The sequence below is a fragment of the Lichenostomus cassidix genome, chromosome 8 (assembly GCF_008360975.1).
Source record: "Lichenostomus cassidix isolate B80296 chromosome 8, HeHo_3.0, whole genome shotgun sequence".
Taxonomy (NCBI): Eukaryota; Metazoa; Chordata; class Aves; order Passeriformes; family Meliphagidae; genus Lichenostomus; species Lichenostomus cassidix.
Window position 1 is genome coordinate 4,624,195 of NC_139489.1, and position 26,572 is coordinate 4,650,766.

General features: G+C 43.5%; 3 protein-coding genes and 1 long non-coding RNA gene across 6 annotated transcripts in view; 2 read left to right on the top strand and 2 right to left on the bottom strand.

Moving 5' to 3' along the window:
• The first annotated feature begins 217 nt into the window (after positions 1 to 217).
• Positions 218 to 15,051, top strand: NDC1 (NDC1 transmembrane nucleoporin). Its single transcript, XM_085067563.1, has 18 exons — positions 218 to 355; positions 732 to 852; positions 1,756 to 1,857; positions 2,054 to 2,228; positions 2,694 to 2,832; positions 4,245 to 4,353; positions 4,951 to 5,002; positions 5,648 to 5,780; positions 7,259 to 7,351; positions 8,603 to 8,684; positions 9,501 to 9,656; positions 10,685 to 10,939; positions 11,034 to 11,152; positions 11,340 to 11,390; positions 11,849 to 11,912; positions 12,765 to 12,865; positions 13,789 to 13,949; positions 14,797 to 15,051. Exons 1-18 carry the CDS (start codon positions 311 to 313, stop codon positions 14,858 to 14,860), a joined length of 2,022 nt encoding a protein of 673 aa, XP_084923689.1. The 5' UTR covers positions 218 to 310; the 3' UTR covers positions 14,861 to 15,051.
• LOC146433690 (uncharacterized) lies at positions 5,775 to 10,768 on the bottom strand. The gene is made up of 3 exons (XR_014853683.1): positions 10,629 to 10,768; positions 7,368 to 7,561; positions 5,775 to 6,553 (listed from the first exon to the last, which is right to left on the bottom strand). It is a non-coding gene; the product is annotated as an uncharacterized LOC146433690 (long non-coding RNA).
• A 3,061-nt stretch (positions 15,052 to 18,112) lies between the features above and the next one.
• LOC146433691 (uncharacterized) lies at positions 18,113 to 25,033 on the bottom strand. The gene is made up of 3 exons (XM_085067564.1): positions 24,462 to 25,033; positions 20,970 to 21,091; positions 18,113 to 18,465 (listed from the first exon to the last, which is right to left on the bottom strand). The coding sequence occupies exons 1-3, from the start codon at positions 24,757 to 24,759 to the stop codon at positions 18,433 to 18,435; spliced, it is 453 nt and encodes a 150-aa protein (XP_084923690.1). The 5' UTR covers positions 24,760 to 25,033; the 3' UTR covers positions 18,113 to 18,432.
• A 2-nt stretch (positions 25,034 to 25,035) lies between these two features.
• The window catches only part of GLIS1 (GLIS family zinc finger 1), a 177,099-nt gene continuing 175,562 nt past the window's right edge, over positions 25,036 to 26,572 (top strand). For 2 of the 3 annotated variants that reach the window (XM_085067559.1, XM_085067561.1), the window contains exons 1-2: positions 25,161 to 25,536; positions 25,761 to 26,140. In XM_085067559.1, coding sequence (XP_084923685.1) covers positions 25,798 to 26,140 — 343 coding nt within the window. In that variant the 5' untranslated portion in view covers positions 25,161 to 25,536; positions 25,761 to 25,797. The other variant, XM_085067560.1, reaches the window with a different exon arrangement.

The window sequence follows — 26,572 nt, forward strand, 5'->3', positions numbered from 1 at the left end:
TCAAAGTGTTAATAAAGGGCCTTCATGCAGATTCATGTGACGATTCCTTTCCTCGCCGCCCCGGGCCGCGGTCTGTCCCCTCACACACGGAGGAGGCCCAGAGCCCCTCAGGCCGCCATGGCTGCGCGGGGCACGCCGGGACTTGTAGTACCCCATTGCGCTGACGTCACCCGCGCACTCCCGGGGGGCGGGGATAGCGGGCGCGCGCGCCCTCCCATTGGCTGCTGCCCTGGCGCGCGGCGGAAGTGTCGCGCGGCCGGCACGTGGGGCCGTTGGGCGGCGGCTTTGAACGGGCGGCCGGGCCGCGGCCATGGAGGCGACAGCGGCGGGCGGGCAGCGGGCGCTGCTCCGGCAGGTCGGTGCTCGGGCTGCGCTCCTCTCGGGCTGCGCTCCTCTCGGGCTGCGCTCCCCTCGGGCTGCGCTCCCTCAGGCGCTGGGCTGGCGGGTGGCGGCGCATCCCCCCCCGGTCCCGGTTCAATCACGCTGTCACCCCGCAGGTGCTGGGCTGGCGGTCTCCGGCCCCCTCACGCTGTCTCCCCTCAGGTTCTGGGGTGGTGAGCGCCGCTCCCCTCACCCTGCGCACCCCTCAGGCGCCGGGCTGGCGGGTCCCGCTCTCCCCTCCCATTGTCACCGTGCAGGCATTGTCACCGTGGGTAGGCGGGTCCTGCTTCCCTCACGCTGTGCTTCTGTCAGCTGGCGAGTCGCTGTCCCCTCACGCTGTGTCCCCGCAGGTCCTGGGCTGGCGAGTGGCCGCCGCCGTGACCTGGTCCGTGGTGCTGCTGCCCATCTGCACCGCGGCCTTCATCGTCCTCAGCGGCCTCGACCCGCTGCACCCGGTGCGCTGGATCTCCAGTAGGTGCCCGGCCGTGTTTTCCTGTTTTACCCTCACGTGTTTGCATTTCTGGTTTTCTCCACTCTGGTGCTTTGGGCTCAGTTCCAGATAACGGGAACTGGCCGTGGCATCGTGTTACACTTGTGTTTCGAGTGGTCTTTGGCCTTTGAAATGTTTGTGTGTTACAAGAACAGCAGCCACAGTCTGCCCTAGGTAGGAATAAGTGTTGCAAGTTCATGTGAGTGTATCCCTCACAGAAATAAAAAAACCAGTTGTCTGTTCTGAGCACTTGGACACCCTTCCCCTTCACCCTGTGTAGCTGTTGTTTCCATAAACAGCCTCAGTTTTTCTCTGTGGTGCACTGAATCCTAAGGGAAGTTCCTGAAGCAGCCACTCTGCATGGTGAGAATAACTTTCCCCTGAGTGCTTACAATGAAAATTGAGAGATGTTTAGCTGGAAGCTCAGTCGATGCCTGTGATCATTGAGCTGCTCCGGGCAGAGTGAATTGACTTCTTTCCTCCTTTAAAAATAGAAAAGCCCAAAAGAACCACTCTGTAAGAAATTCTTCCATTTTTAATGTGGCTGGATGACTGCAGCTTTTCTTAAATGAAGGGAAATGTGATATTTGAGCCATAGTTTAATTCTCTTTGAAAGATACTTTTTATAAACAAAGTTCTGAATATTCACTTATAAGAAAACCAGTAAAATAGTTTCCATGAACTTTAAAAATGCTTTTGTGCAGAAAAATTGTGTAGCTGGGCAGATCTTATGTGGGATTAGAGTCCATTGATCATTGCTCCCTTTAAGTACTTAGAGGATTATTGTCAGTTGCTCAAATGCTCTTTTCTGTTTTTTTACACATTCTTTAATGTGTAACTGCAATCTTCTGAACTATAATATTTATTAATTGGGTTTTTTTCAGATTCTTTCAATGATTTATATACTTCCTATGTCATCTTTTGTATCTTCCTGATGTCTGTGGTGATAACAGTAATAAGCATCTTCAATGCAGAATTTTATGCAGGTGGGTTGTGTAAATTTTTGAACTGTCTTTGATACTTGAATTAAATAAGATGATAATTTATAATTTAGTGACTGATCCTGCTTGTGAAAAATTCTTTGGTAACAATGGTGGTTGTGGTTTTTTTGTTTGGTTGTTTTTTTAAATGAAAGTTTCTATTAGTAAGAAGTGAAAATGAATTTTCTGCTTTTGTTTACAGTTGTGCCATCAATACCATGCTCTCGATTAGCACTGATAGGAAAAATTATTCACCCTCAGCAAGTCATCCATTCCTTTGTTCATGCTATCATGGGAATGCTGGTTGCTTGGTGTGCTACAGTGATGACAAAAGGGAGGTTCCAGTTCCTTGCTGTGTCCTGCACACCTCCAGCAAGGTAATTGTGTGAGTTAAAGATAAACAAAAAACTGCAATTGTAAAGTGCATTTACTGATAATTTCTTTCAAAAAGAATCCCTGGAATTTGGATATTCTCAAAAATCAGCAATTACTTGTTGATTTCCTGTATTAAAGGAGAGAAAAGAAAAAACGCACAGAGAAAAAACTGAACCAGAAAAACTAAATTGCCAAGATTCTTGATGGAAAATTGATGACAAATTGGTTGTCACTTGAACTAAGTCTTGGTCTTGTGGTTACTGGGACATATTTCATAAATACTGGAAGCATTCTCATTCATAAATTACAAAAGCAGGTGGTGGGATTCCTACTTTAGCAAAAACTTCCTGACATATCATCACATGTACTGATCAGGAAAGTAAAATCAAACTTCCAATTTGAGCTTCTTAAGGCTTGAACAGCTTTTTGTTTTGAACTCAGAATTGATTCTAAGTTTTCTATTTTAGCCCAGAAGATGTTGTTCCTCAGATGTGCCTAAACGAGTATCACCTCTTCTTTCTACTTTCTGGAGCTTTCTTGGGATACAGTTACAGCCTTTTCTATCTTATCAACAACATGAATTATTTGCCATTTCCAATCATACAGGTAAGAGGTTTAAGCACCTTTGTAGAAAGACATGTATAAGTAAAACAGTGATCCAAAAAGCCTGGATAATTTATGAATTTGTGGCAGTAGGAGCTGCCTGTGGGCAGCTGCTTTCACTGATAGATAAAGTGTACACCCAGCTTTAAATGCCAGCAGTGTTCATCCTCCTCCTTCCTCCTCAGCTCCTTTCAAATGAGCACAGAAATTTGGATGCTGTGACTCTTAACATTTAGACTACACCCCTCTGATGCATGTTAAAAGCTGGCTGATGTGGCAGGTGAACTACAAGAAAGAGACAGTGTACACAAACTGAGTATCAATTCCTGGAACTGACAACAAGAGTCACCTAAAAGCTGAAAATTTTGACAAGTGATAAAAGAAAAAAAAGAAAAAAAAAAGGCATATTATCAATTGTAAATGGGTTTCAACTGTACCAGCTCAGTTCAAGTCTAAATAGCACATTAAATCTTGCTTGGAGCTCAATATCCAGAGCCTTTTTCTGCGTGTAGTACTATGGAAATTGAAATTCCATTAATTCCTTCTGGAGGAGTCCTGCAGAAATCTGTACCAGTGTGAAACATCTTAAAAATACTTCTGTTGCTGCAGCCTCACAGCGGCCATTAACTTTGCCTTATTCCCAGATTTACACAGTCCAAGTAGTTTGGCAGGAGATGCCTTTAAACATGGTTGGTTGTATTAGTGACAAGAAGTGTGCTGCATTATGCTGATCATTCATTCAGTTTATCAGCAAACCAAGCAGCATTTTGGCAGTGCTGCTGCTAGAATGTTTTAAAAAATTCTGTTTCAATAAAGTTTATTTTGATTTTTTTTTTCCAATGCAACATAACCAAGTAAAAAATTGAATCACTTTGGTTTCATTTGCACAGTTTCATTTTTAAGGTTTCATTTGTCAGGTGGGTTGCTTTAGTCATTTGGAAACAAAGAAAATTTATTTATTTGGATGAAGGCATCAGTGTTATTGGTCTCACTGCTTGGAGGCTTACTGGCTCTGGAACTCAGGCTTGTCTAAAATTTCCCTATATTTTAATTGAACATGTAGAATCTAAATGACATCTTGTAGGTTAAATATGCCTTTTTTGTTTGCTTCCTTTATTTTGCATTAGACAGGGTTATTCTAGTTTGTTCCCTTGTGTATTGAGTCAATCTGCCCCATCCTCTGTTTTCACCACTACAAGCAGGAAAAGGATAAGAACTAGAAATTATTGTAAAAAGTCAGGAAAGATTGGGAGCATAAATAATAAATTTAACACCTGGAATTACCTTAAATTAAGTTCTTAATTCATCTAGGCTTTCAAATACCTTGCCCTTTTTTGTTATATTGTTTTTAGTAACTGTTTCATTGATTTGTTCTGAATGTGGAATACTAAACTATTTATTTTGTTTGGTTTTAGCAATACAAGTATTTACGTTTCAGAAGATCTTTCCCTCTCCTGATAAAACACAGTTGTGTGGAATCACTGTATTTTGTTAGAAACTTCTGTGTCACATACTACTTTTTTGGTAAGGGTTCCTGAAATTCTCTATTTGTAATTCCTGTATTTTGAAAACTTTGATCAGTCAGGCATTGAAAAAAATATCTGTGCTGATGAAGATGATTGCACTGGACTTTCTAAAAATCAGGGATTCTTTTTTAGGGTTGTAATTATCCTCCTAAATGATGTCAAAATATGGAAGAGTTATTTCCACTTTATTTACATCTGGGGATAAATTAGAAGTGTGGTGGTTCTATATCAGATTCCATTAAGTCTTTAAAAGCACTTTGCTGCTGCCTGAGCTGTAGTGAAAATTAATATTAAATTACTATTAACCTTCTTATGTTAGTGAGGAAATACAATTAACTCACTGCTGAGAAACAGCAATAAAGGTCTCCACCTCTCAGTGTATAGCTGCTGGCCTGAAGCCTTTTTTCATTCTCTTTTTTCTATTTCTTAAAACAAAAAAAATCCCAAAGGCAGATTGTTTTCTTGTCCATATGAGCCCCAAGACCAGTTTCTTGTCTCTTGTCATGAATTCAATTTTTGTCTCCTTTTTTGTCCTACTGTGTGTGTGGATTTTGTGGTGTTGAATTTATTACAGCATTTCTTTTTGATCCCCCAGGTTATATCCCAAAGGTATGGATATGTACCACAATGGATCTTCATACAGACAGGTAGGTAGAACGTTGTGCTGGGAACTTGGAATATTGCTGAGAGGTTCCTTTGCTGAGGAAATCCAGCTTAGCAGCTGCTCTTGGGAGCAGGATTCAGTTCTTCGCCTCTCCATGCAGAACATGGGGAGTTGTGGCCACTTCTGAGATGAATCTGAAAGGAACCAGCATCCCCTTGTAGGAGCAATCTTCTCATTAAGATAGTAATTAAGAAATCACCTGTTTTTTTCATCTTTCTGAGTCTCTAAAGTATTAGAAAGGCTAATCCCTCCAAATTGCATCTATGTGTTTTATCTGCTTTTCTGTGGTGGTTTTTTTTGGAGGGGCTTTTTTTTTTTTTTTAAATATATATAACTGCTGTTTGTTTTAAAAAGGGAAGCTGGAGTCATAATACCTTAATTGGCCTAATGACTGTAGTCATTATAATTTATTTCTTGTCTTTTCCTTTATTTCATAAACTTTTCTTAACTTTATTTCATCAGTTAGTGAAAAATCAAATAACTGTTATCTCGAACATACTTAAACTATTTTTGTAAAAAATTAGCAACTTTATTCCTGCAATGGTTGCTACTTTAACAGCTTGCTGCAGACATCTTCCCTAATAAGAATACTAAAATACTTATATTCTCTTTGTTATTTTCTCTGCAGTAAATTACATCCACTTGACAGTCTGAGTGGCTTGTTGGATCTCTCCTTGTTTTACCATACCTGGCTGAGTGGTGTGTTTCTTCTGATGACCTGGTACATTGCATGGCTGCTCTTCAAAATCTATGCTACAGAGGTCAGTAGTTGTGACAGTGCTCAAGTTAGAACATCAGTGTTGCACAGATAATCCTTTAATTTCAAAAGCAGTTTTACTAGGAAATAACTCATTGTGAGTTTTTGAAGTTTTACAGCATGCACTACAACATGTAACTGATAACTAAATAGTCAAGAGAGGACTGGTGTTAACTGACTTTCCCTTTCTCCTTATAGCAAGACCTGTGCTGCTCACAAAATTAATGTTTTGTTACTGCCACCTCCTCCTCTTACCCCTCTGCTTCTGTTTCCAGATATTTCCTTGTAAGAATAGAGAGGAGAGGAAAAAATTGTTCATCTAACTTGATTTTTATATTTTATTAAAACACTACTAAACTGTAGATAAAAGAGAAAATAAAAAGGTTTAAATCCTGGGCGAATAGATTGGTGCAAAGCACTCATGGAATGAATTGGCAAATACAGTGCTGTTGGAGTGTTTAATTAGCTTTAATTAGAAAGGTGTAGTTGTTGTGGCTATATGGAGAAAAGATCAATGAGTCAAGCATGACAGCAGCTCTGAGGTGTGAGCACCCTGTCTCAAAGGATAATAACAAGCACCAGTGAACAGTGTGTCAACATCTGTAATTACTATATTGCTTATAAAACTACAGAAGACAAAAGAAACATCCATTGTGAAAGTATAAAATGGACTTTGCCATTTGGACTGATGAAAAATTTGTTTGTCCATGTGATTTTGCTTGTCTTGATGAGCTAAAAAACTTCCAATGTTGCTTTCAAATATTTACATAGTGTTAGCTGAAAAGTCAGGAAAGAAATTGTAAGATTAGCCCACATGGATTTCATTTATTAACACCTTGAAAGCAATTGCTACCTCAAATTTCTATGTTGCAGTTGGAAGCAGGAGAATAAGGTGATTATGTGTACATGATACATAATGTTTAAAATGAGTCTACAAAACTAGCAGGCAGTCTTTGCCCAAATTGAGCCATGTTAAATACCATTAAAATGATGTGATGCTCGATACAATTCAAGCACTGCTATTTACATTTTAAATGTTGTAGCCACAGAAATTCTATTAAAACACAGAATATGAATATGATGATAAAAATAAGAATTCTTCAGATTAGCAGTGAAACAGCACAAAAGAAGAATTTCAAAAATCTTTTCTTATTTGGCAAAAGAACCCTCAGTTCTTCATTAGAGTGTAAAGACAGATTTAGGTTTCAGTCTTGTTTTGGAATATGGTGTTTCTATTTTTTCCCAGGTATGTGGTTAGAGCAGTTTCTTACATAAAGATATGATGCCCCTCGCCACAAATTATATGAGCACATTTATTTGAAGATAAAGATGTCTGGATTTTCTAAGGTTTCTCAGTTTTAAATAAAAGGAATGGAGTCTTTTTGTTTTCTATGTTAGAAATTCCAGGCCAATTTACTCATCTTTCATAAGATTTTCTTGTGCTTTCCCCTGTATAACACAACTTTTGCTGTTTGTATTTAGACTCATCATTTTCCTGTCCAGCCAACATTTGCTCAGGAGACAGACCAGTGCCTGCCTAAAATCTTAAACAGCAATCCTCCTCTCTTTATAAAGGTAATTGAACTCTTACCTCTTACCTGATAGGTGTGTGCTGAAAAGGTCTTTTTCAGAGTATTCAGTCACCTCTCCCAGGTACCAGTTCTGATCACTGAGGTGTTAGTTCCTTGAAAAGCTGCCTCGGAGCACTCACAGGCTGTTACACTTAATGATGAAAATTTGTTTAGTAGTGACATCTGCTGGTGCTCACCATGCTGTTACTGTAAGCTGAAGATTCATTTAGTTAGAGGTAAGATCTGTGTGCAACAGAAGTGTAATTGTGTGTACTGATGAAAAACCAGCAGAGCATAGTGGCATTCAGGTTTTTGTAACTCAACTTTGAGTCTTGTCACATAAGCAGGTGTTCTGTCAAACCTTTGTACTCTCAACATCTTGTCCCTGCTATATATATTTGAGCTCTTAACAAGTGTGTTCTTTCTTGAAGTTAAAAATGTATCTTTGTTCATGTTGGAAGTTTGGTTTCTTTTTTATAAAGGGCAATAGTAAAAAGTTACTTAAAACCTGTGAGTAAAGAAGAGGAATTTTGGTCTGTGGTAATCATTAATAGGAGTTACTGATTATAATACTTAGAAATGGGAGACCTTATTTAAGAGGTATTATGTAAATAAAGATAAGAATATTTTCCTGCACATGCAAAATCCACTTTACTGATTTTACAGATTTCTGATAAGGCTGGAGATATAATAGGCTGCAATACCTTTTTAAACTTTGCTGCATTATCTGAGGATAGGTGGGGAGGAGTTGAGTACAAACAGTTAAAGGCACAGGAAATCTAATTTATTATCTCAGATGTCATTAAAATGTCCAGTTTATAATAGGGTTTTGAATATTGTGAGAAATCTGATTATTTTTAGTTCGGCACACGAACTGCTTAATCACATGAAAAAGTGGTAGTTGGGTCCTATAAGGCACTGACCCTAAAGCTGTAGTTGAGCTCTGGTTTGCAAAACCAGTTCTTTTTAGTATCTTAATATCTTTCTGCCTGAGCTATTAAAATAAAAAAGCAATGTTAGATCTTCTTGAACTCCAAACAATTGACATACCAATAAAGCTCTTAATAGCTCAGCAGCCCCATCCAGAGTAGTTCTAGGGATCTGCCTCCATTCTCTTTCTGTTACATGGCTGGTTTTACCCTGTGTGAACTCATTCTTTGGCAGGGATTGATTTTGTATGGATAACTACAGATCTTTTTTTTTAAGGAAATACATTGGACTTTGCATGCACTAAAACATTTTCTTTTCTTTGTAGTTTTTAGCCTTACAAGACTTGATGTTACTTTCCCAGTATTCTCCTGTTCGACGACAGGAAGTCTTTAGCCTTAGTCAGCCAGGTAATTATAAAAATCGTTGACTTCTTTTTTAAAATCATTATTCAAATGCTTTTAGAAGTTCTGTAATGCTGTGAGGTATGCTATAGAAGTGCCTCCTAGTGTCTTTTCCAAAAGGATGCTTAATTATCTCTATTCATATTGTTTCATCTACTAAACTCAACCAGTCCTAGCGTTTGTTGGATTTAAATGACAGCCACAAGGAAGCACAGGTTTAGGATTTTGAAAGCAGGGTCTTCTTCACCACCAGTCAGATAGTCCAGACTGGATAATCTAACAGAGGTGCACAAAAGCTGAATGTTGAGGTGTGAGTGAGGGGAAATCAGGCACAAGTACTGAGTCATCAGTGGAGCTATGAGAGCAAACACTGGCTGTAATTTCAATTAGTGCAGTCCTTTTGCTGTATTCACATATGGCAGGGGAGGCCAATTAAAACTGCTTGGAACCCTTCAGGAACTTTTTGTAGCACCTTATCAGGAATTCTAGTGTTTGTACTGCTTCAAAATGGTTTTGCCATCACCACTGATACTTGTTCATTTTAGCTCTTCAGTGGTGTCAGACCTGATGGGATAAACTGCCTGTGTTGCCTCTTGCTTAGCAGGTTTTATTGAAGTCTTTTTAGAGTTATCCATTGAATCTATCCATGTTTTCATCTTCCTCTCAGTACAAACAAGTTGTCACAGTGGAAATGCCCTGTGGCGCTTTAGAAGCGGAGTGGCACTGTCACTGTGAAGCTCCTGCTGAGAGCACATGGGCACTGTCAGAACAGATAGAGGGAGGAGCAGCTGGGTTAACCCCTGTTTTTGTGTACCCTGCCAGGTGGGCACCCACACAACTGGACTGCGATATCCCGGGAGTGTTTGAGTCTCCTGAGTGACCTGACCCAGAGGCTGATTGCACAGCAGGAAGCAGCAGCAGCAAATGGGAGAGCAAAGCAGCCAGTGGGAGAGCTGAAAGTACCTCCACAGACTCCAGGTATGTGAGGAAATGCTCATAAAGGTTTGTAAAGCATGAAAGTACCAATAGATACTTTTGTCTCAATTAAATTTTATGAGGAAGATGAGGGATTTCTGCAAATAAATGTGAACAAATAAGATCCTTTCCCAATTAATCTTAGGTATCCTTGTTGAAATAATAAAAAAATAACTAGAAAATTTGGAAATATCGTGTTTACTCAATTTGTTTACTTTGCATGATATTATGTTTAATACAGTATTTTTCCCATATGTGCATGAATAAAAAAAGTCTGATTATCACAGTTTCAGCAAGTGGTTCAAGATAGCACAGGGAGAATTTAAGTCTTGCCAAGAGATACTCTGTAATTTGCATAACTGCTCTTATGATTAGTTTAAGATGGTAAAATTAGGTTTTGTTTATGTTTGTGTGATTCACTAATATCACTGTAGAGCGAGGAAAGCCCAGTCTGACTCTTGAGCTGTGTGCAGCCTCCAGGCATTTGGAGTGTTTTGCATGCCAGACTTGGGCATCGTTCTGGCAGCACAGCTGTGTTAGCACAAGGCTGCCAGGTAATGGAAGACCTTAGCAGGCAGTGCCCTGGCAACAGCAGGGACTTTTGGTATATCACAGGTTATTTTTTTCTAGTGCTGCTAATCCTTGGATTTGGAAATGGACATGCCTTTTCTTAAACTCCAGTCAGAATCAGGAAGACTTGTAATTCTTCCATAGGCAGCCTTTTTCCTAGTATTTAATCCTAAAAGCTCACTTCATGTACATATATAGCAGGGTGTTGTAATGTTGACTAGCAGAAGGAGTAAAATAAATAAATCCACAAGGATCCTTCTCATCACTTGCTGTTTTTAAGCTGATAAACTTTGAAAACACTCCATGCTTATGCTGATGTGCAAGACCACAGTGGTAACCATGTCTTTTATTAAAAGCTCTGATGATAGAGAAATTGTTGAAATAGCAATCAAGTAACAATCCCACCTGTTATTTCATTGTGGCAGCCTGTTGTCTTCATGCAGAGTGTTCTTTGTCACTAGGAGCTGCTGGGATAGAAGACATGTCATTCCAGTCACAGAGGTCCAACATTGTTCTCAGAGCCTCCATGTCTCCACTGGTTAAGCCATCCCTGATGCCTGTGAAGACACCACCTGGCTCTGATGTTGGTTCACCTTTCAGCTCGCCTGCTTTAAATTACAAGACGGGAGTTGCAGATGTAAAGTCCCCTTGGCATGCACCAATCCAAAGTCCCCATGTCATGAGAAGGGGACCAAAGCTGTGGACATTGGTTTCAGGTAGAGAGTGTTCCTCTGTCTTGAGCCTCACAGCCATAAGTGTAGTAGCCTTGTCAATGGAGAGCTGCACTGTGAGGATTTTTTTTTCTTGCAGATCAGCAAATGAATGGTTCCCACAATGAATCCTTCCCAGTGCTCTCTGCTGCAAAAACTGGCAGGGAGGCAGTGCAGCCAAGATTTATTTACACGTGGCTTCAAAACAAGCAAGAACAGGTGCAGTAAAATTGCAGTGCATAGGGGATGCATCTTAGGTGATATCTCTCTGGGAGAATTTTCCACTTTGTGGAATGAATACTTCCTTCCACTTAGGTTATATAACACAAGTCCTTCCCCCACTCCCTATCCCTGTACATGCCTTAAAAAATGCAGATGAAATGTTTAATATTTTGTTTCTTTTCAGCTAAAAACCTTCTTATCGAAACGGGCACTGATAATTTATTTCTTCAGCAAGGTAAGGGTGGTCTGGGACACAGGGAATAGTTCTAAAACCTGTATTTTCATCTATGGTTTTCCATAAGTACAGTTTTGTGCTTGCTGTGAGTTTCATAGCAGGATTGTCCCATGACTGCAGAAAATAAGAATAACAATGCTTGTTTAAACACATCTGATTGGAAACTGCATTTTGCTTAAAGCATTCTCAGCCTTTGAAAACTAGCTAGTGTATATCCTTTTCTTCCCGTTTTTTCCCTCCCCAATTACAGCTGTAGCATTGTGGGCAGCTCCTGTCCAAAAAGAATTTTACTTCTTTAGATCAGATTTTCCTGCCTATTTCCCAAGATCCATTGGCCTTGCAGGTCCGTTCTGAGGGGAGAGACACAACCCTGTGGAATGTATAATATCTTAATGAAACCTGCAGGTTTGGTGATACTATTTATAAAGTGCACTCACAGCACTTTGGTTTCTTCTCAGCACCCAGAAGCCTCCATCCAGGCTGTCTTCTGTGACGCCCAGATGCACATCTGGGCTTTGGAAGGTAAGTGGTTTCCAGGTGATCCACTCTGTTGGTTCATGGAAAACTCTCTGGGCTCTGTGCTTTATAAATGTAAGAGAATAAAAATCTTTGAAATGCTTCTGACAAAAACCCAACTGCATTTCAGGCGCCAACATGGGTAAAGTCTAATTCACTTGTTAGTTTTGAGATCCCATGTGAGATCTTTGACTTTATGTTCTGTAGAGATTTCTAAACTTGACTTCTGGTGGTTCTCTCATGTGAACCCATGTATCACTTTTACATTTTTTCCAGTAACAGATTTATGATGCCTTTTAACAGCAGCTTTTTTGACTAAAGGCTCTGGGTCTTTCTGTATTCATCAGGGAGCTTAGGGAGACATTGAGGTAGTAACTTAGCAAATAAAACAAAAAGATAGTCTGCAGACAATTAGAACAATGACAGTATGTGGTTGCACTTTGGGTTTTGCTTGTTTCTTTCAAAGTCATGAGCAAATACTAATATTGATTGGATCTTTTATTACATTTGACTGTGCAAAGTTGAACAGTTTCTTTGGTGATGTTTTATGGGCAGATGTGGCATGCTGTGATGGATTGAAGGGGATGGCTTGGGATGTATAGAATCTGGAGATGGGAATCACACAATTTATAAATAACCTCTCTTGCTTACCAGTCTCAAGCTATTATACACCTGTCAAAGCTGTGACTGGTTTAGTCCTTGAGCCAGAGTTGAGGTGACTGTCAGCTGGCTGCAGCAAGTCCTGAGGAATTCCACCCCACTAGTGGAATCTTCAGGCAGCACCAAGAGCTTTGTTGCTGAATTCTTAAATTTTGAAGCATTAACTAGAACAAATTCTTTTTTTTTTTTTTTTTAAAGGTCTGTCTCACTTGGTAGCGGCCTCCTTTACTGAAGACCAGTTTGGAGTTGTCCAAACTACACTGCCAGCTATCCTGAACACTTTATTGACTCTTCAGGAGGTAAAAACTGTTAACTTTTCCTTGCTGCAAGGCAAGTTTAGAAGAAGAAAAGGAGTCTTGTTGATTTTACGTAATGACCTTGCTGACTAGTCACAACATTGAAGTTGTTGCCACTGAAACAGCTCTCCTGCAGTTCATCTAACCCAAACAGCCGGTTGCCACTATGTACACTATGAAACAGCAGAATGAAAACCCTGTTAGTTTTTTAAAATGTAGAAGGAGAAAGCATGGAATGTTTAATCTTAAAGAAATGCTACTGTGTGCTCAGTTGAAGAGTTTATTTCAGGGATGCAGTGATTCTAATACTATGTATACAGAGTTAGAACTTAATCTTTATTTGGTTACACACAATTCCTCATGCAACATGGAGCACTTGGAGATGTTGCAAATCACAGGAGATAAAATCTGTGTCTCTGCTAATACTAAGACACTACTCTCAAATTACTGATGTTTGTGTAATGTGTGTTTTAAAAAAATCCAGATTTATTTCCAAGGCTATGCATGTCCTATTAACATAATCATTTTACACTGCCCTAATGGAGATTCTTGGAAAGAATTTAGAGGTTATTAAAGTTCTTCACTGTAAGTCATCTATTCCAAGAACAGGCACCAGGGGGGAAAAAAGCCAATACTCTTGTTTGTGAAAGAAACAAGTCATAATACAGGACAGAATTGTGTTTCTCCTGCAGCGTGTGCTGTGCTTAGCAGTTAAGACTCAGTAACACAGCATCTTATTTCACAGAACTTGGTTCTGTGTTCCTTTTGATGGCTGAGAAATGTTCAGTCTCCAAAACATTTTTGTGTGTCTTGGTGGAATTTCTGAACTTGCACTTAATTTTTGCTTTATTTGACACAAACGTCTCACTAGTTACATTATGAAATAACTGAACAGATGACAGGAATTTGTTTGTTTTTCTCAACAGGTCGTAGACAGACATTTCAAACTGCCACATGTTTCTAGCAAACCTCCCCGGATTTCAGGGAGTCTGGTGGACACATCCTACAAAACGCTACGATTTGCACTTAGAGCATCTCTGAAAACAGCCCTATATCGGATCACTACTGTCTTTGGAGAGCACTTGAAGTAAGAACTTCCTCATGATTGCTTTCTTGTTGGATTTAGTTTAATTAATGTTATTGTAGGACCTGTGAAAAGGGAAGTTATGGGGGAAAAAAATCCCTTCTGGTCATTATTATAACGTGGTATTTTAGTATTTTTTGATTTGTGGAACCTTAAAAAGTTCCTGGGTAGATAAATGGTCCCCCTTAGAAATTCATTATTCATAGATTTCTGGGCAATTTTTCTTGGTGACTTTTAATGAACTCTTTAGAAGCAGTTCATGAATACCACTAGTTCAATAAATCTGAACTGCTGAAAAGAAAATAAATCAACTAGAGACAATTGTTCTGCAGAGAGAGAATCCTATGAAGGGTCCAAATAATGGAATTCCGTTGCTGCCTGGTTGTCCAACAGCTCTTCCTCAGCCACTCTCCCAGCAGGGGAGCAAACTTCCATACTTGGCCTCTGAATATGTGGGACTGAAACTTCCTGTAGTATCTGCCCATCTCTCTCTCTGGGGTTGAAATGTCCCTCAGTGTAGAAGTGCTCAATGTACAGGAGAGATCATTTTAAGATATTCTCTCTCATCTAAATCATCCTTGCAAGTTAATCAGTTGCTGTTTAAAGGTAAGGAAATGGGCAAGGTTTCCTGGGAGAGGTGTCTTTTAGAAGCTGTTGAGGATAAGAATTGACATTTTTAAGGGTTAATAGACTTCTTTGTCTTGGAACATAAATGGTTTTCCATAAAATTTAGCATATTCTAAAATTTAGCTTCAGTGTAATTGATTTTAGTGTACACTTAATTTTAGCATGAGGCTTTACTTTTGTGCTGTATTACTTTTAATGTAAAATGTTCTGTATTTGTTCCTAGTGCTGTACAAGTATCTACAGAACATAAGAAAAGACTTCAGCAATTTCTGGAATACAAAGAATAAACTTCGATGTAGCTATGGTTGGTTTTTTTCAAAGACTCTTGCTAAGAAGAAAGTGGGACTAATGAGGCTTTTTACCTTGGCTTTTTGGAAAAGGATGTGGAAGTGCAAGTTGCAGAACAAAACTTTTAGAACTGTAGAAAACTTCTTATGGGTTTGGATAATCTTTTGTATAATAAAAGTTGTAAAATTCATCTTGCCTTCTTTTAATGTCACTTACAAATGAGAAAGTGCCAGTTCTTCTTCTAGGTAAGACTATGACATTTAAGATTGTCAGAGTTACTTTGACACTCAGATCTTTCATTATTTTTCACACTGTGTCTTTCCCTACTCTCTTCTGTTACCGGGCTGAGGAGAGATCCACGTAGATACTTAGTGCTTAAGTGCTTCATAAATTTAGTTGATAACACTTTTAGTGCAGATCAAGAGTGTAGCTTAAGTGTAGGAAACAGATGTGCCCAGGAATAAATGCTGCTCCTCTGTAAGCTGGAAATACTCCTTCAGAATAGAATGGGTGAGCAGAAAGGCTTTATTAGCTCACAAATACTGCCTGGAAAGTGAGCAGTTCAGATTTTATCCTTAAGGTGACTTAGGAAACCAAGTTCTGGTCTATACAGAAACATACAGGAAACATTACTGCATTTAGTAAAATTCCCAAGTAATGACACTGGGAATTAATCAACAGCTTTCTGTTCAGGGGGTAGGAAGGATGTTTGCAGCATATCCAAATTTTTCAAAATGGTATACATTATTGGTAGATTCTGGTGAAAAATACTACTTTTTTTAAAGCTTTTTATCTGAAAATCTGTCTAAATAATTTGAAAATTAACAATTTTTTAACAGACTCCATGTACTGTGAAACGAATACTGGAAAATGTGTGGAGTATGAAGATGAGAACAGTAAGCTAAATGGTCTTGCAAATGAATTTAGTTTGACAAGGGAAAACAAAGCTATCATTATCCTTCAGTGCTCTTAGTCCTATGGTTTTTGTTGTGTTGCTTTTTGGTTTTTTTTTTTTTTAACAGAGGACCCAGGACTTGAAGGTGACCATGGTGTCAGTTATTTTGGTGTGATGTGGCTGTGTAGTAATTAGGGGTGTGTAAGGTTTTGGTGTAAAAGAAAAAGCCCTGAATCTCCAATGAGAACTGCATATTGCTTTCTTCAGTACAGAGGGAGGTAATTTTCTTGTAATGCAGACACTGCAGGTGGTAGATTTGATAGTGGAAATCATAAAATGATATTGTTATTTTTGCATTGAGATGGCCCATAGCAAACACAGTAAGGTAATGGACAGTTTTTCACCATGTTTAAAGGTTAAGCTAAAGCTTCCCCAAGCTTGACTTCTACCACAGGTAGAAGCCTCTTGCCTGCCTGACTTATTAAATAATTTAATTTACATGCTTTTTGGCATTGCAATGTGCACCTGGAGTTAAATGGTGGTACCTGGTACCTCAGGTGCAACTAGTGAGCCAAATACTGCAGATGAAAGTTTCAAATAAATTTTTAAACAGGTGTAGTATTTTTTTTATTGCTGTGGTATTTCCTGCAACACTCCCACAGCTATAAACTGCAAGTTGTAATTAAGTGTTACAGTTGTGAACAGCAAACTTAAACTGTAGATGACTTTTTGATGGCAAAGTGGTTGAGGTCTGTCCTTGTGTTGCATACATCTGCTAATGTGTGTGTGATTCATGGCATTCTCCCTATGACAGAAGGGCTTTCAAAAGCTGATTGCTTTGTGGTTTCTTTAACAGCTCCAATATTTAAAGAGCTGAAGACTTTTTTTTTTAAGCCTTTACTTAAAAGTGTATCTTTAACAGTATCTCAGGCTTGTGAATCTAAGTGTACAAGAATATAAAGTATATGTTGGGCGCCCTCAGAAGCTGCAGTAACTGTCTCACACAACACAAACAGGGATAACATCTTACTCTAATTTTGGCTTTGGGAATAATTCTATTGCCCTGGCAAACTGTGCTGGTGTTTCAAGTCCTTTTGAATACTTTTGTCTTAAAATAAAAAGAATCAGTCTGTGAAGCAAGCCTCTGTGAGGTAGGGGAAGAGTCTCTCGAGTTCAATTCTGCATTCTGGGTAATGAAAAAAATAAAGCCTTTTTACAGTTGGTTTCTATGTAGCTGCACTTAAACTGGATCCCTCAAGCCTGATAATATTTCTCATCTGTTTAATCATCTCAAAGCTGAGCTGCATCTTATTGCTGGATTGCCTGCTGCATGCACAAGTGGAACAGAATTCTGGTAACCTTGTGATCAACCTGCCTCTCCCACAGGTGAGCTGCTGTCAAAGAGTACCTGAAATGATATCCACTGCAGCTGTGGAGAGGTACGTGGCTGATGGTTCAGATCAGTGTTCCTGTTACAGTGGAGTAATGAAATAGAGGCTTAAGCTCTTAAGCAATCTGTTATAAATCTGAAAAAAAAAACTATCCTGCTTCATTTTCTGAGACACAGCTTTGAAAGTTCAGACTGTGGGTGGACAAATGCAGTGGCCGTGGTCCTTGAAGCTGTTGCACACTGCTGTATCCACGGGAGCTGGGCAGGACTCACTCCCTCAACAGGAGCACTGCCACTTTGGAGTTGTCCCAGTGCCAGTTGCAGCTCCAGGCCTGAATGCTCCTTGAAATGAAGTGGTTTCGATTCTGTTGCTGCGTGCTTTGAACAGAGGCTGCATTGTGTGTGCTGTGCTCGGTGTCCTGAGGCCTGCAGCAGCCATCTTCCCACCTCCAGCAACGCTCCTCAGCTCCCAGGGCATCCAGCTGCAGCCAGGGAAGTGCCAGTCTCTTGCTGATGAATGTTCTGGTACCTGGTCAGTCACAGGCAAGTGGTGCAGTCTGTGGGCTCTGTGCTTGCCAGGCCTCCCCCAGCTCCTGCATGTGGCCACCTGCAGGATGGGTGCTCTGCCTGGGGAGGGCCTGATGTACTGGGGGGTGGGTGGATGGAATCCATAGGAGGTGGCCCCAGGAGCACCCATGGCTGAGGAGGTGCTTGCCACACACAGTGCTTGTCCCCTTTCCCTCTGGGATGAATGGTGGCAGCTTGCAGTGCTTTCCCTGTCCAAGCAGGTGGGTTGTAGCTGCAGGGCTTCACCCACCCATGGCAGCCATGCTCCCACCACTCCCCTCACCACCTCTCCTAAAAGATGCAATAAAACAGTGAAGGTCTCTGTGGAATCATCACAGACACTGCAAGCTGAGAATCCTCCCCTCTACCCACACACCCTCCTCCCCCTGTGGTCTTTGATATTTTCCATCACCAGTACTGTGTTAATGTATTTGCTGTGTGGATCAAATGCATCTGGGTGCTATGGACATGCCTGGAGTGTGGCTTGCCAAGCCCTTGTGCTGTAAGGGGATGTAGAATGTTGCTTCCCCTTGCTGCAGACTCATTGGAGAGATTTGCATCTGGCAGACATGCTCTGGACAAATCTGTAGAATAAACAAATGGCACAGCTCCCTTGTGTTTAAGAGAGCAAAACCTTTGAGAAGACAAAACAATAACCTAGAGAAGATCTCACCTTAATGTCCTGAAATATATCTTGGGACTACAATAGAGCTAGTCAGTCAGGAGACAGATGAACGTGGTGTCTCTGGAGCCTGCCATGACAACAAAACACAAATTCAAGTGGGAATAGTTCCCTGTTGGATAAGCAAGCTGATTCTTTGAATAAATGGTGATGGCAGAGGAATTCCCTCTTTTTTTGTTTTCTTTTTCTGTTTTTTTTTTAATCTCCATAAAGAGTCAGTTCCTACAGTTAGAACAATTTTAGAGAAATCTAGCCTAAGCACATGTATGTACTCATGCAATTATCAAAGGAACCAGTGCTGAGTGTACTGTGAGTTCCTCTTCTACCCCTGCCCAAAACATACAAAAATTTACAGGCTTTGCTTTTCATTTCTTGAATAACTCCACTTTTATAACACAGGGCTGGGGTGGGCTGCATCTTGTCTGCAAAGGTATGACGAGCCCTGGAGGGAATTTTGCAGGAATAAGGAATGGGAATATATAGCTGCCTGTGAGTCAAAGATTGTTGAGGGTTACGTGTAAGCATCATTCTCTGCTCTTGCTCAGCAAGTTCCAGTCGTGGGCTTACTAGTGTTTGAAGTTTCAGCTCAAGAGAGATGCTGTGTGCCTATGTCCAGAGCAAGCTTTGAGGAGCAGGGAGATGGGGCAGCAGCTCTGTAAAGCACTGGGTTCCCTGTCTGCTCACTGGCTGAGGTCACTGCTCAGAGCAGGTCCAGTCTGCAGATCTTGTCAGGGGTGGTACAAAGTTTTGGGTTGAGCACAGCTGCATCTCAGAGTTGGGTGTTGAGGGACTTTTGTCTTTGCAGACACTGGCAATCAGTTCTGGGAAAGCTTTATCAGCAACCACAGTGTGTTTTAGGAAGAGAAAGTCTATCTCATAATTACTGCAAGATGAACACTGCCAGGGAAAAATGGGTTTGTCCTCTCTCTGCTTTACAGAGAGATCCTGTGCAGCACTTCAGCTTTTCACAGGTGGCCCCTTTGCAAGTCTCCCAGATTCTGCATGCTCTGTTTGGGACACCAAGTGCTGAATTTAACTGATGGAACCATAGACAATGATGGGAAATGCTAAATAACCTGGAGCAAACACTGAGGGAAGCAGTCCATCTTCATCACAAATTTAGCACTCAAACTGATGATTTTGGCTTCTGGGCCCCTGTTGTAAAATGGGGCTTAGCCTAACCCCACCCTCCCTCACCTCCAGTAATGATAATGAAATATTTGTGTCCAAATCAGTAGGCTGCTGCAGTGATGGACACCAAAGAAATGCCCTGGAGTAAATGAATAATTCTGTATTCTGCACAGGGCTTGGCTGGTGTTCAGTAAATACATTCAATGGCCTAGACACTGTGCCAATGAAGAGAAAACAGAAAGAAGAGTGACTAGCTGCTCATTCAGCAATCACTCTCTTCAGTACATTGAATATATGGAGCCTCAGGCAAGATAACTGGGGGCCATGTTTTAACTCCAGTTCTGTGACTCATTTAGAATAGGCATGAGTTGAGTTTGTACCAGCAATTCTAATCCTGGCACATCCCAGTGCCAAGGATTGGATTTAAAAAGCTGAACATTCTTAAGTTGTGCTATTCTGTGGCGCTTTTGTTTGATTGTTAATGACTGAAGTTTATTTTACTACCTGTGTTGGGTATGCATGGTGTGAGAGATGGATCTGTTTATGGACTGGTGCAGAGACATAGTGCAGCTGAATGTTTGAGGAAACTAACTGCAGGTGTAAACAACCCCATCCTGAATGGAGGCTGGTTGGACCCTTCTTTAGAGGTATTTTTCTCAAAGTTCACTGGAAGGATTTGCCAATTAACCACGGAGGCAGGAGGGATCTGTGGTGTTACAGTGGCTTTTGGAGATGAGGATTGTTTCTTGCACTCTCTGCAAGACAAAGGTGGATTCAAGATTACCTTGTGGTTTTCCCAAAATATGCTATTGAAAAGAGGTTTGTTTTTAAAAGATAAGTCAGCATGATCTGAGGAATTTCTTTTTTCTAACGACAAGAACTATAAACAAATCTGTAAGTTATGAGGCAATAGTTGAGTACATCACTAGATAATGTGTGGTCAGTTTGACCCTGCTGCCTTAATTTAGGAGGTCGTTTTCAAACCACTATAAAAAAGGGCTTTGTGCTGCCTTAAAGGGGTATGGGCAATCTCCAAGAAACGGGCATACTTGCAGAGACAATCCCTTTGGCTCAGTTTTTGTTTAGTTGCTTCTCTTTTGCTATCTGTGGTGCAGTAAATTAAAACAAAAACAAGTCTGGACTTGGCATGCCTTTGTAAATAAACTGCTGTGTGTGAATTGACAGGTCCTTTGCGACCAGGTTATTTATAATAAAGTTTGTTATTCTCCCACCAGAGAGCTTGTTTTGCCCAATATTAACAGAATGCTTATGGTAACACCTCCCACCTCTGTCTGCACTACAGCAGTTACACAAAGTTCTCACAGTTTCAATATCGTCCTTTTAAAATCTCGTTTGGTTGCCAGCTGGAGTAGAATATTTCAATATGTGAACTAGAGATTAATACTTCACCTCTGCTTGTTTGCTCTGTGCAGCTCACCTTACCTGTATCCGTTCTGCTTCATTCCTCTCCTCCCACAGAGCTGCTTGGGGAACAGGAGGTTTCAGCTGCTCCGAGTTTCCCGAAGATCCGGTTTGTGACAGCAGCCGGTTACAGCCACCGCTTCCTGACAAAGGTAAAGAGCTTTGAAGGCAGCAGTTGGTGAACTGGACTCTCCTTCATGCAATGTCCTTTCCCCTCTCCTGTTGTAGATGATCTCTCACTGTCCTCCTGTGTATTCAGCTCTCAACTGTGCCTCTGCCTGTGCAGCTGTGAGCACAGCGGCTGTTCAGAGCAAAGAGGTTGAGTGTTTGCAAAAGCACCTGTAGGCCCTCAAAACTGTTGTGGCAATGATCTGATCGTGGCTGGTGTCAGTTGGGAAAAACTGATGTATCAATTTTTAACTTTTTCTCCTTATTGGCCCAAGCTAGCTTTAGATTACTACCTGTTTCTTCTTTCTTTTGTCACCAATTAGGAGTGAATGGGCAGATGGGCAAGTCTGTAGTTTCTTAGCACCTATGTCCTTCCCACCTGACCCAGTGAGAGGATATTCAGGCAAACAGTTTCATTCCTCTGGATGTTTTTTATACCAAATTGCAACCCCACCTTTCATGTGTGACTCCAAATGAAGCAGGGACTAGCTTCAGGGGCTGAAGATGGCCTATTTGCCTCAACTGAAAGGTCTGCTTTGGTGATGGTGACTTCATACACAGAGAGAAGAGCAAACTGGCCTAACAGTGGGCCATGCCATGACCCATGACCACAACCCTTGGCATCCAGGAATGTTGAACAAGAAGGCTAATACAGAGAAATCTTCCCCCATTCTCCTAAGGGTAGACTATTGCTCTCATGGGGGAGAGAGGTCAATGACTGGTTTTCAGAAGGACACAAGGAGGGAGACACCCATCTAGCTCAAGGATGTAGTGACAACATTGGGTGAATCAGTGTGTGCTGTAAGCTCGTGCATGTGGCAAAGTCATGGTGACCCAGGGCACAGAACAGTTGTAGCAGCCACGATTGCACTTGCTTGGCCTTTGTTCCAGAACCAAAACATATGAAGTGTCTTCTGATTCAGTAGGGAGAGAAAAGGCACTACTTAACTCTTGCATTCAAGTTATTCAAGGGGCACTTGTTTCTCCCAGCACTTGTCTCTTCCACATGCGTGGATTTGCCAGAGGAGCCAAGTCATTGCTTTGGAACAGCTCTAGGAGTCAAGTGTCTATCAGACACATCCAGGTCTGGAGGAGAATGTCCAGCCACCACCTGTTTCTCTTGCTCAGGCCCAGGGCTGAGCATCTGCTGTATAATCCCAGCAGAGACAGGGCAGCTGCCAAATGCCTCGCTCAAACCTGAGGAAACAGTGCTGTGAGAGCAGGTTTGAGTCCATGGGGCCTCATTTCCTATGGGAGGAATATGGGGACCTGCAGCTTGAGCTGTGAGGTCTGTATTTCTGTGAGACGATCTGCCACAGAGAAATCAACCTCCCTGTGAAGGGCTTTTGCCCTCTGTGCTGTTGGAGCTTGGAGCTGTGATGTGCTTCAGTGCAAAGCTTTCCTGGCTTGTAATGGGTGCCCAGCACATGGAGGAGGCTCTGTGCTGCTCCTTCCTGTGGAGCAACCCAGCCCTGGGTGATTGCTGAGCCAGTGGCGGCACCTGCCGGTGTTTTGCAGAATGTTCTGGATAGTGGTGATGGTGATAAAAAGACATAAGCAGCGGTTCAGAGCAGGACACGCAAGGCCTCAGGTACAGGATGCAGTGATGTGGGTTGATAAGCTTCTCCGTGCTCATTGTAGAAGATCCCTTAACCACAAAGAAACCCCAACCCAAACCAAACAAAAAAAACCCAAACAAACAAAAAACCAAACCAAAACCAAAAAAAAAAAAGCCCTCCCAGAAGGTACACAATATATCCCAAACTACCTGTTTTCTACGAAACCCCCTCTAGACATTTGGGGAGTGTGTATCAATATAGCTGTAATAATGTGCACAAGATGAGCCCATGCTCAGGATCCACCTAAACACTATTTATTTCCTGCACTGGAAGCAGTGGGATTTCTCTGGTTACACTGCATTCTGGAATAATATTTCCCTCAGTAAATTTTACTGCCTCTTCATGTCAGCTGAGGTTTAGACCGTCGCCAGAGTGTATTTGTGTCTTAAATAATTACTGCTTCTGGTAGCACTGCCAGGTGCCTTTAGCATTTCCAAATCAAAGAAAAAGAACAGCTTGGTCCTGATGGCCCCACGGATGGATGGGACTGGGGGTGGGGATGTAAGTTACCAGAGCACTGAGAGGTGGTGTGATAATGTACACTGAAAATTTTTAATTTGTTGTCATAAATCCCTAGGATATCACCATTCCTCTTCAGTATTTGTGCGAGATAGTTGATATTTAGTTTTGTTTCCCACAGAAGTAAGGTGGGGATTTTCTACCTTTTTGCAGCTTCTTGTCTCCACTAAGATATTTTGAGGACATTTACCAGTTTTCAACCACATTTGACAGACAGCTATTAAATTCTGACAATTTAAGATGTGGCCTTACAGAAGAAAAAGACCCTATTCCTGCCATTATTGAGGGGAAAGGCTGGCAAGCTCCTTCTTTGGTAGACCTCAGGTCATCCACACTAGGCAGGAATGAGGAGAGGCATTGCAAATGAGAGTCGTTAGTACTGCTTCTCCCAGAACTACTTGTTCCATCTCAAGATCTTGTATCTTTTATTGAGAGTTGCTTCCCTCCCACTAAATCCACACATTCATAGCACTTGCCAAGAAAAAGTCATGCCCTCCTGTCCTGACCATTCCTGTGCTCTGTACACTGCAGGGTGGCAGATGCTATTAAGGGTTGGATAAAACTGTGAGTGAGGCACTCTGTGCAGCATCTGTGCTACAAGAAGATGAAGATCTCTTGTCTCGCTGCGGGACGCTCCTCAGGAGGGGTGTAGCAAGACGCCAGTTCAGTAGCTGTCCCTCCTCCTTGTGCTAAATCTCCCAAGCCTCTCCTTTAGGTTTGCTGTGAACAAGCAGGATTTCCAGCCAGATGTCTGTCTGATTTACACCCATGTAAATCAGGGCTGACTCCAAGTCTCTCCTATCTTTGAGCTGCTCTGGTGTGTTACAGACCTGCTGTGCTGCACCTGTGCTGACAGCAGCATGTAGGGCAGCAGGGCGCAGACATCCCTGAGCCAGAGAAATGTGGGCTGGTACAGCTCGCTGGTGCAAAGCTGCACATCGTGGCTCAGCCTGCATTTGCTTGGATCCAGGCCCAAGCTAATAAACCCAACTAGATTGCTTCCAGACCCGAGCTGGCCCAGGAGGAGCCAGCGCAAATGTCACTGCGCTGTGGTGCTTGCTCTGAGCTAGCTTAATTGTCTCTGCAGGCACGGGCCAGCTCCTGCACCTGTAGGGCGAGCAGGGAATGATGCATGTCCATAGAATGGAGCACTGAATGCAGCTGGAGCTGCATCACTGGAGAGATGTCTTGGCCAGGTTGTACCCACCTCCAACACATCTTCTGCTTCCCAGCCCACGTCCTTGGCAAGGCTTTGCCTCTCTCCTGCTGCTCCTCCGTGACATGCTGCAGTGGCTGTGGCTTTCGCGCACAAGTTGTTTATAGGGCACTGCCAGCTGTTCAGCGGTGGGTTGGCTGGTGGATGTGCTCACGGTTGTGTGCCTGGTGCCGGGGCAGCCGCACGCCTGAGCAGGTTGCCTAGGGACAGGCACAAGGATCCTCGACGGCCGCGGGCAAAGGGAAAGGATCCAGGCCGAAGAGAGCGGGACCGCGGGAGGGAATATCATGGACCTGTCGGGAGGCAAGTGGGCAACTACAGGGACTCCCCAGCCGGGGAGGGCACCGGGAAGGTGCGGGCCCAGGGTACACCTATTCCCAGGCTAACCCTCTCCCACTGCCCACCGCAAGCACCGTGTGCCCGCGACCCCCCTGCGGCGCTCCGTGAGGGGCGGCCGGACTGGGCCCGCGGGCGGACCCCGCTGTCAAACCCCGAGGGGCGGCCCCGGCGGCACAGCCCTCCCCCTGCCCGCCCCGACTGGCTCCGCCGCCGCGCCAGGGTAATGGCCCGGGCCGCCTGCGCTCTGGCAGCCGGCCCTGCGGCGGGGGAGCGGGGCTGAGCCCGTGCGCCCGGCGCGGCGGCGAGAGCCGGCGGGCAGCGCGTCCCCCGGGCGGCCCTCCCAGGTAGGAGCGCGGGGGCGCGGCTGTCACCGCGCCCGGCCGGGCTCTGCCCCCTCCCTCCCTCCCTCCCTCCGGGACCAGTGACTCGGGGGCCGCGGCGAGCCCGGCGGTGGCGAACCCGCTCTGCCACCGCGTCCGTGGTTGCCGAGGCGGCCGCTGTTCGGATGCCTCAGCTGAAAGGCACCGGCCTCCAAACAACCCGCCCGTGTGCCGGGCCCCCTCCCCGCCCCTCCCGGCCGCGCTCGCCTTCCCGGGAGCGGCTACGAGCAGCCCGGCGGTGTTGCCTAGAGAGGCAGCGAAGCCGACGCGCGGCGCCGGCCGCCCCGTCCCTCACGGACGAGCGGCCGCCGTGGTTTGAGCGCCCCGGGTCTTCCCCCGTCCGGCCGGTGCGTGTGGGACAGCGGGCGGGGGCTGCGGCGTGAGGGCTGAGGGCAGCAGGCTGCGGGCTGCGGGGCTGAGGTTTGCGGGCTGAGGCGCCTCACGCGCGGCGGCTGCCGGCCGTGGGCGGCGGGAGGGCACGGGGCTGAGGCGGCGGGGCTGAGGCGGCGGGGCTGAGGCGGCGGTCCGGGGCGGCTGCCCGCGCTGACAGCCCGTGTGCCTCTCGGTGCAGGGCAGCGGCTCGGCCCTGGCAGCAGCGGCGGGTGGACATGCACTGTGAGCTCGCCGCGGGGCAGAAAGGCAGCGCCCGCCTCGAGGTGACCGACAAATGCCACGGAGCGTCTCAGAAGGATCTGCCTCGGGTGACTCGTCCCGGCGCTGGTAAAGCTCACTTGAATCCTTCGATGTCCTTTAAAGTATCTGTCGGCAACGGCAGTGAGCACACGGAGCCCCAGCCGAGCCCCCCTGAGATGTCAGCACCTCTGCTAGATTTCATCCCCAAGCGACCCAGCATATTCGAGAGGATTCCCATTCTGCCCAGGGCGCAGGAGCTGCGATGCGCTAGAGGCTCGAAAGATTATTTCCAGCAGCAGAAACATCAAAGCGTGAAGGGTGAGTTTAAAAATGCATGAGCTGAACACTACCACCACCAAAAACGTATTCATCAAACAAATAAACCATAACAAGCTTTTTCCCCCCCCCTCCCTTTTTGATCTTCAGTGTGTTTTCTGACTTGTTTATTTAACTCCAAGCTTTAAAACTTTTTTCCTGTGCACCTTGGAGACGCAGGATAAACCAGACTGTGCTTTGCCAGTGTGAAGCTGAGTGTCTCTCAATAGTGTTTAAAAAAATCTTGAATTAGCATCTTCTTTAGCTGTCCTGAGCGGGTGCTGCTCGTGTAGTCGCATCTCAGAGGTTGTTTTGGGGATGGTGTTGAAGACTGGGCTGGTCTGTCCTGTGCCAGAGTGTGCTTGTGGGGTGTTTGTTTGTGAGCATGCCTGGCTGACAATAAATGCCTCGTTCTTTTTCAGCAGTTTCACCACG

Excerpts from the sequence above, each read along its gene's own strand:
- NDC1 (XM_085067563.1), top strand. The coding sequence starts at position 311 with ATGGAGGCGACAGCGGCGGGCGGGCAGCGGGCGCTGCTCCGGCAG. Across the intron at positions 1,858-2,053 it reads CAATGCAGAATTTTATGCAG|TTGTGCCATCAATACCATGC; the intron begins GTGGGTTGTGTA and ends TTTTGTTTACAG. Across the intron at positions 4,354-4,950 it reads TGTCACATACTACTTTTTTG|GTTATATCCCAAAGGTATGG; the intron begins GTAAGGGTTCCT and ends TTGATCCCCCAG.
- LOC146433691 (XM_085067564.1), bottom strand. The coding sequence starts at position 24,759 with ATGATATTCCCTCCCGCGGTCCCGCTCTCTTCGGCCTGGATCCTTTCC. Across the intron at positions 21,092-24,461 it reads AAGCAGAAGATGTGTTGGAG|GAAGCGGTGGCTGTAACCGG; the intron begins GTGGGTACAACC and ends TACCTTTGTCAG. Across the intron at positions 18,466-20,969 it reads ATGAAGCAGAACGGATACAG|GCTCCAGAGACACCACGTTC; the intron begins GTAAGGTGAGCT and ends TTGTCATGGCAG.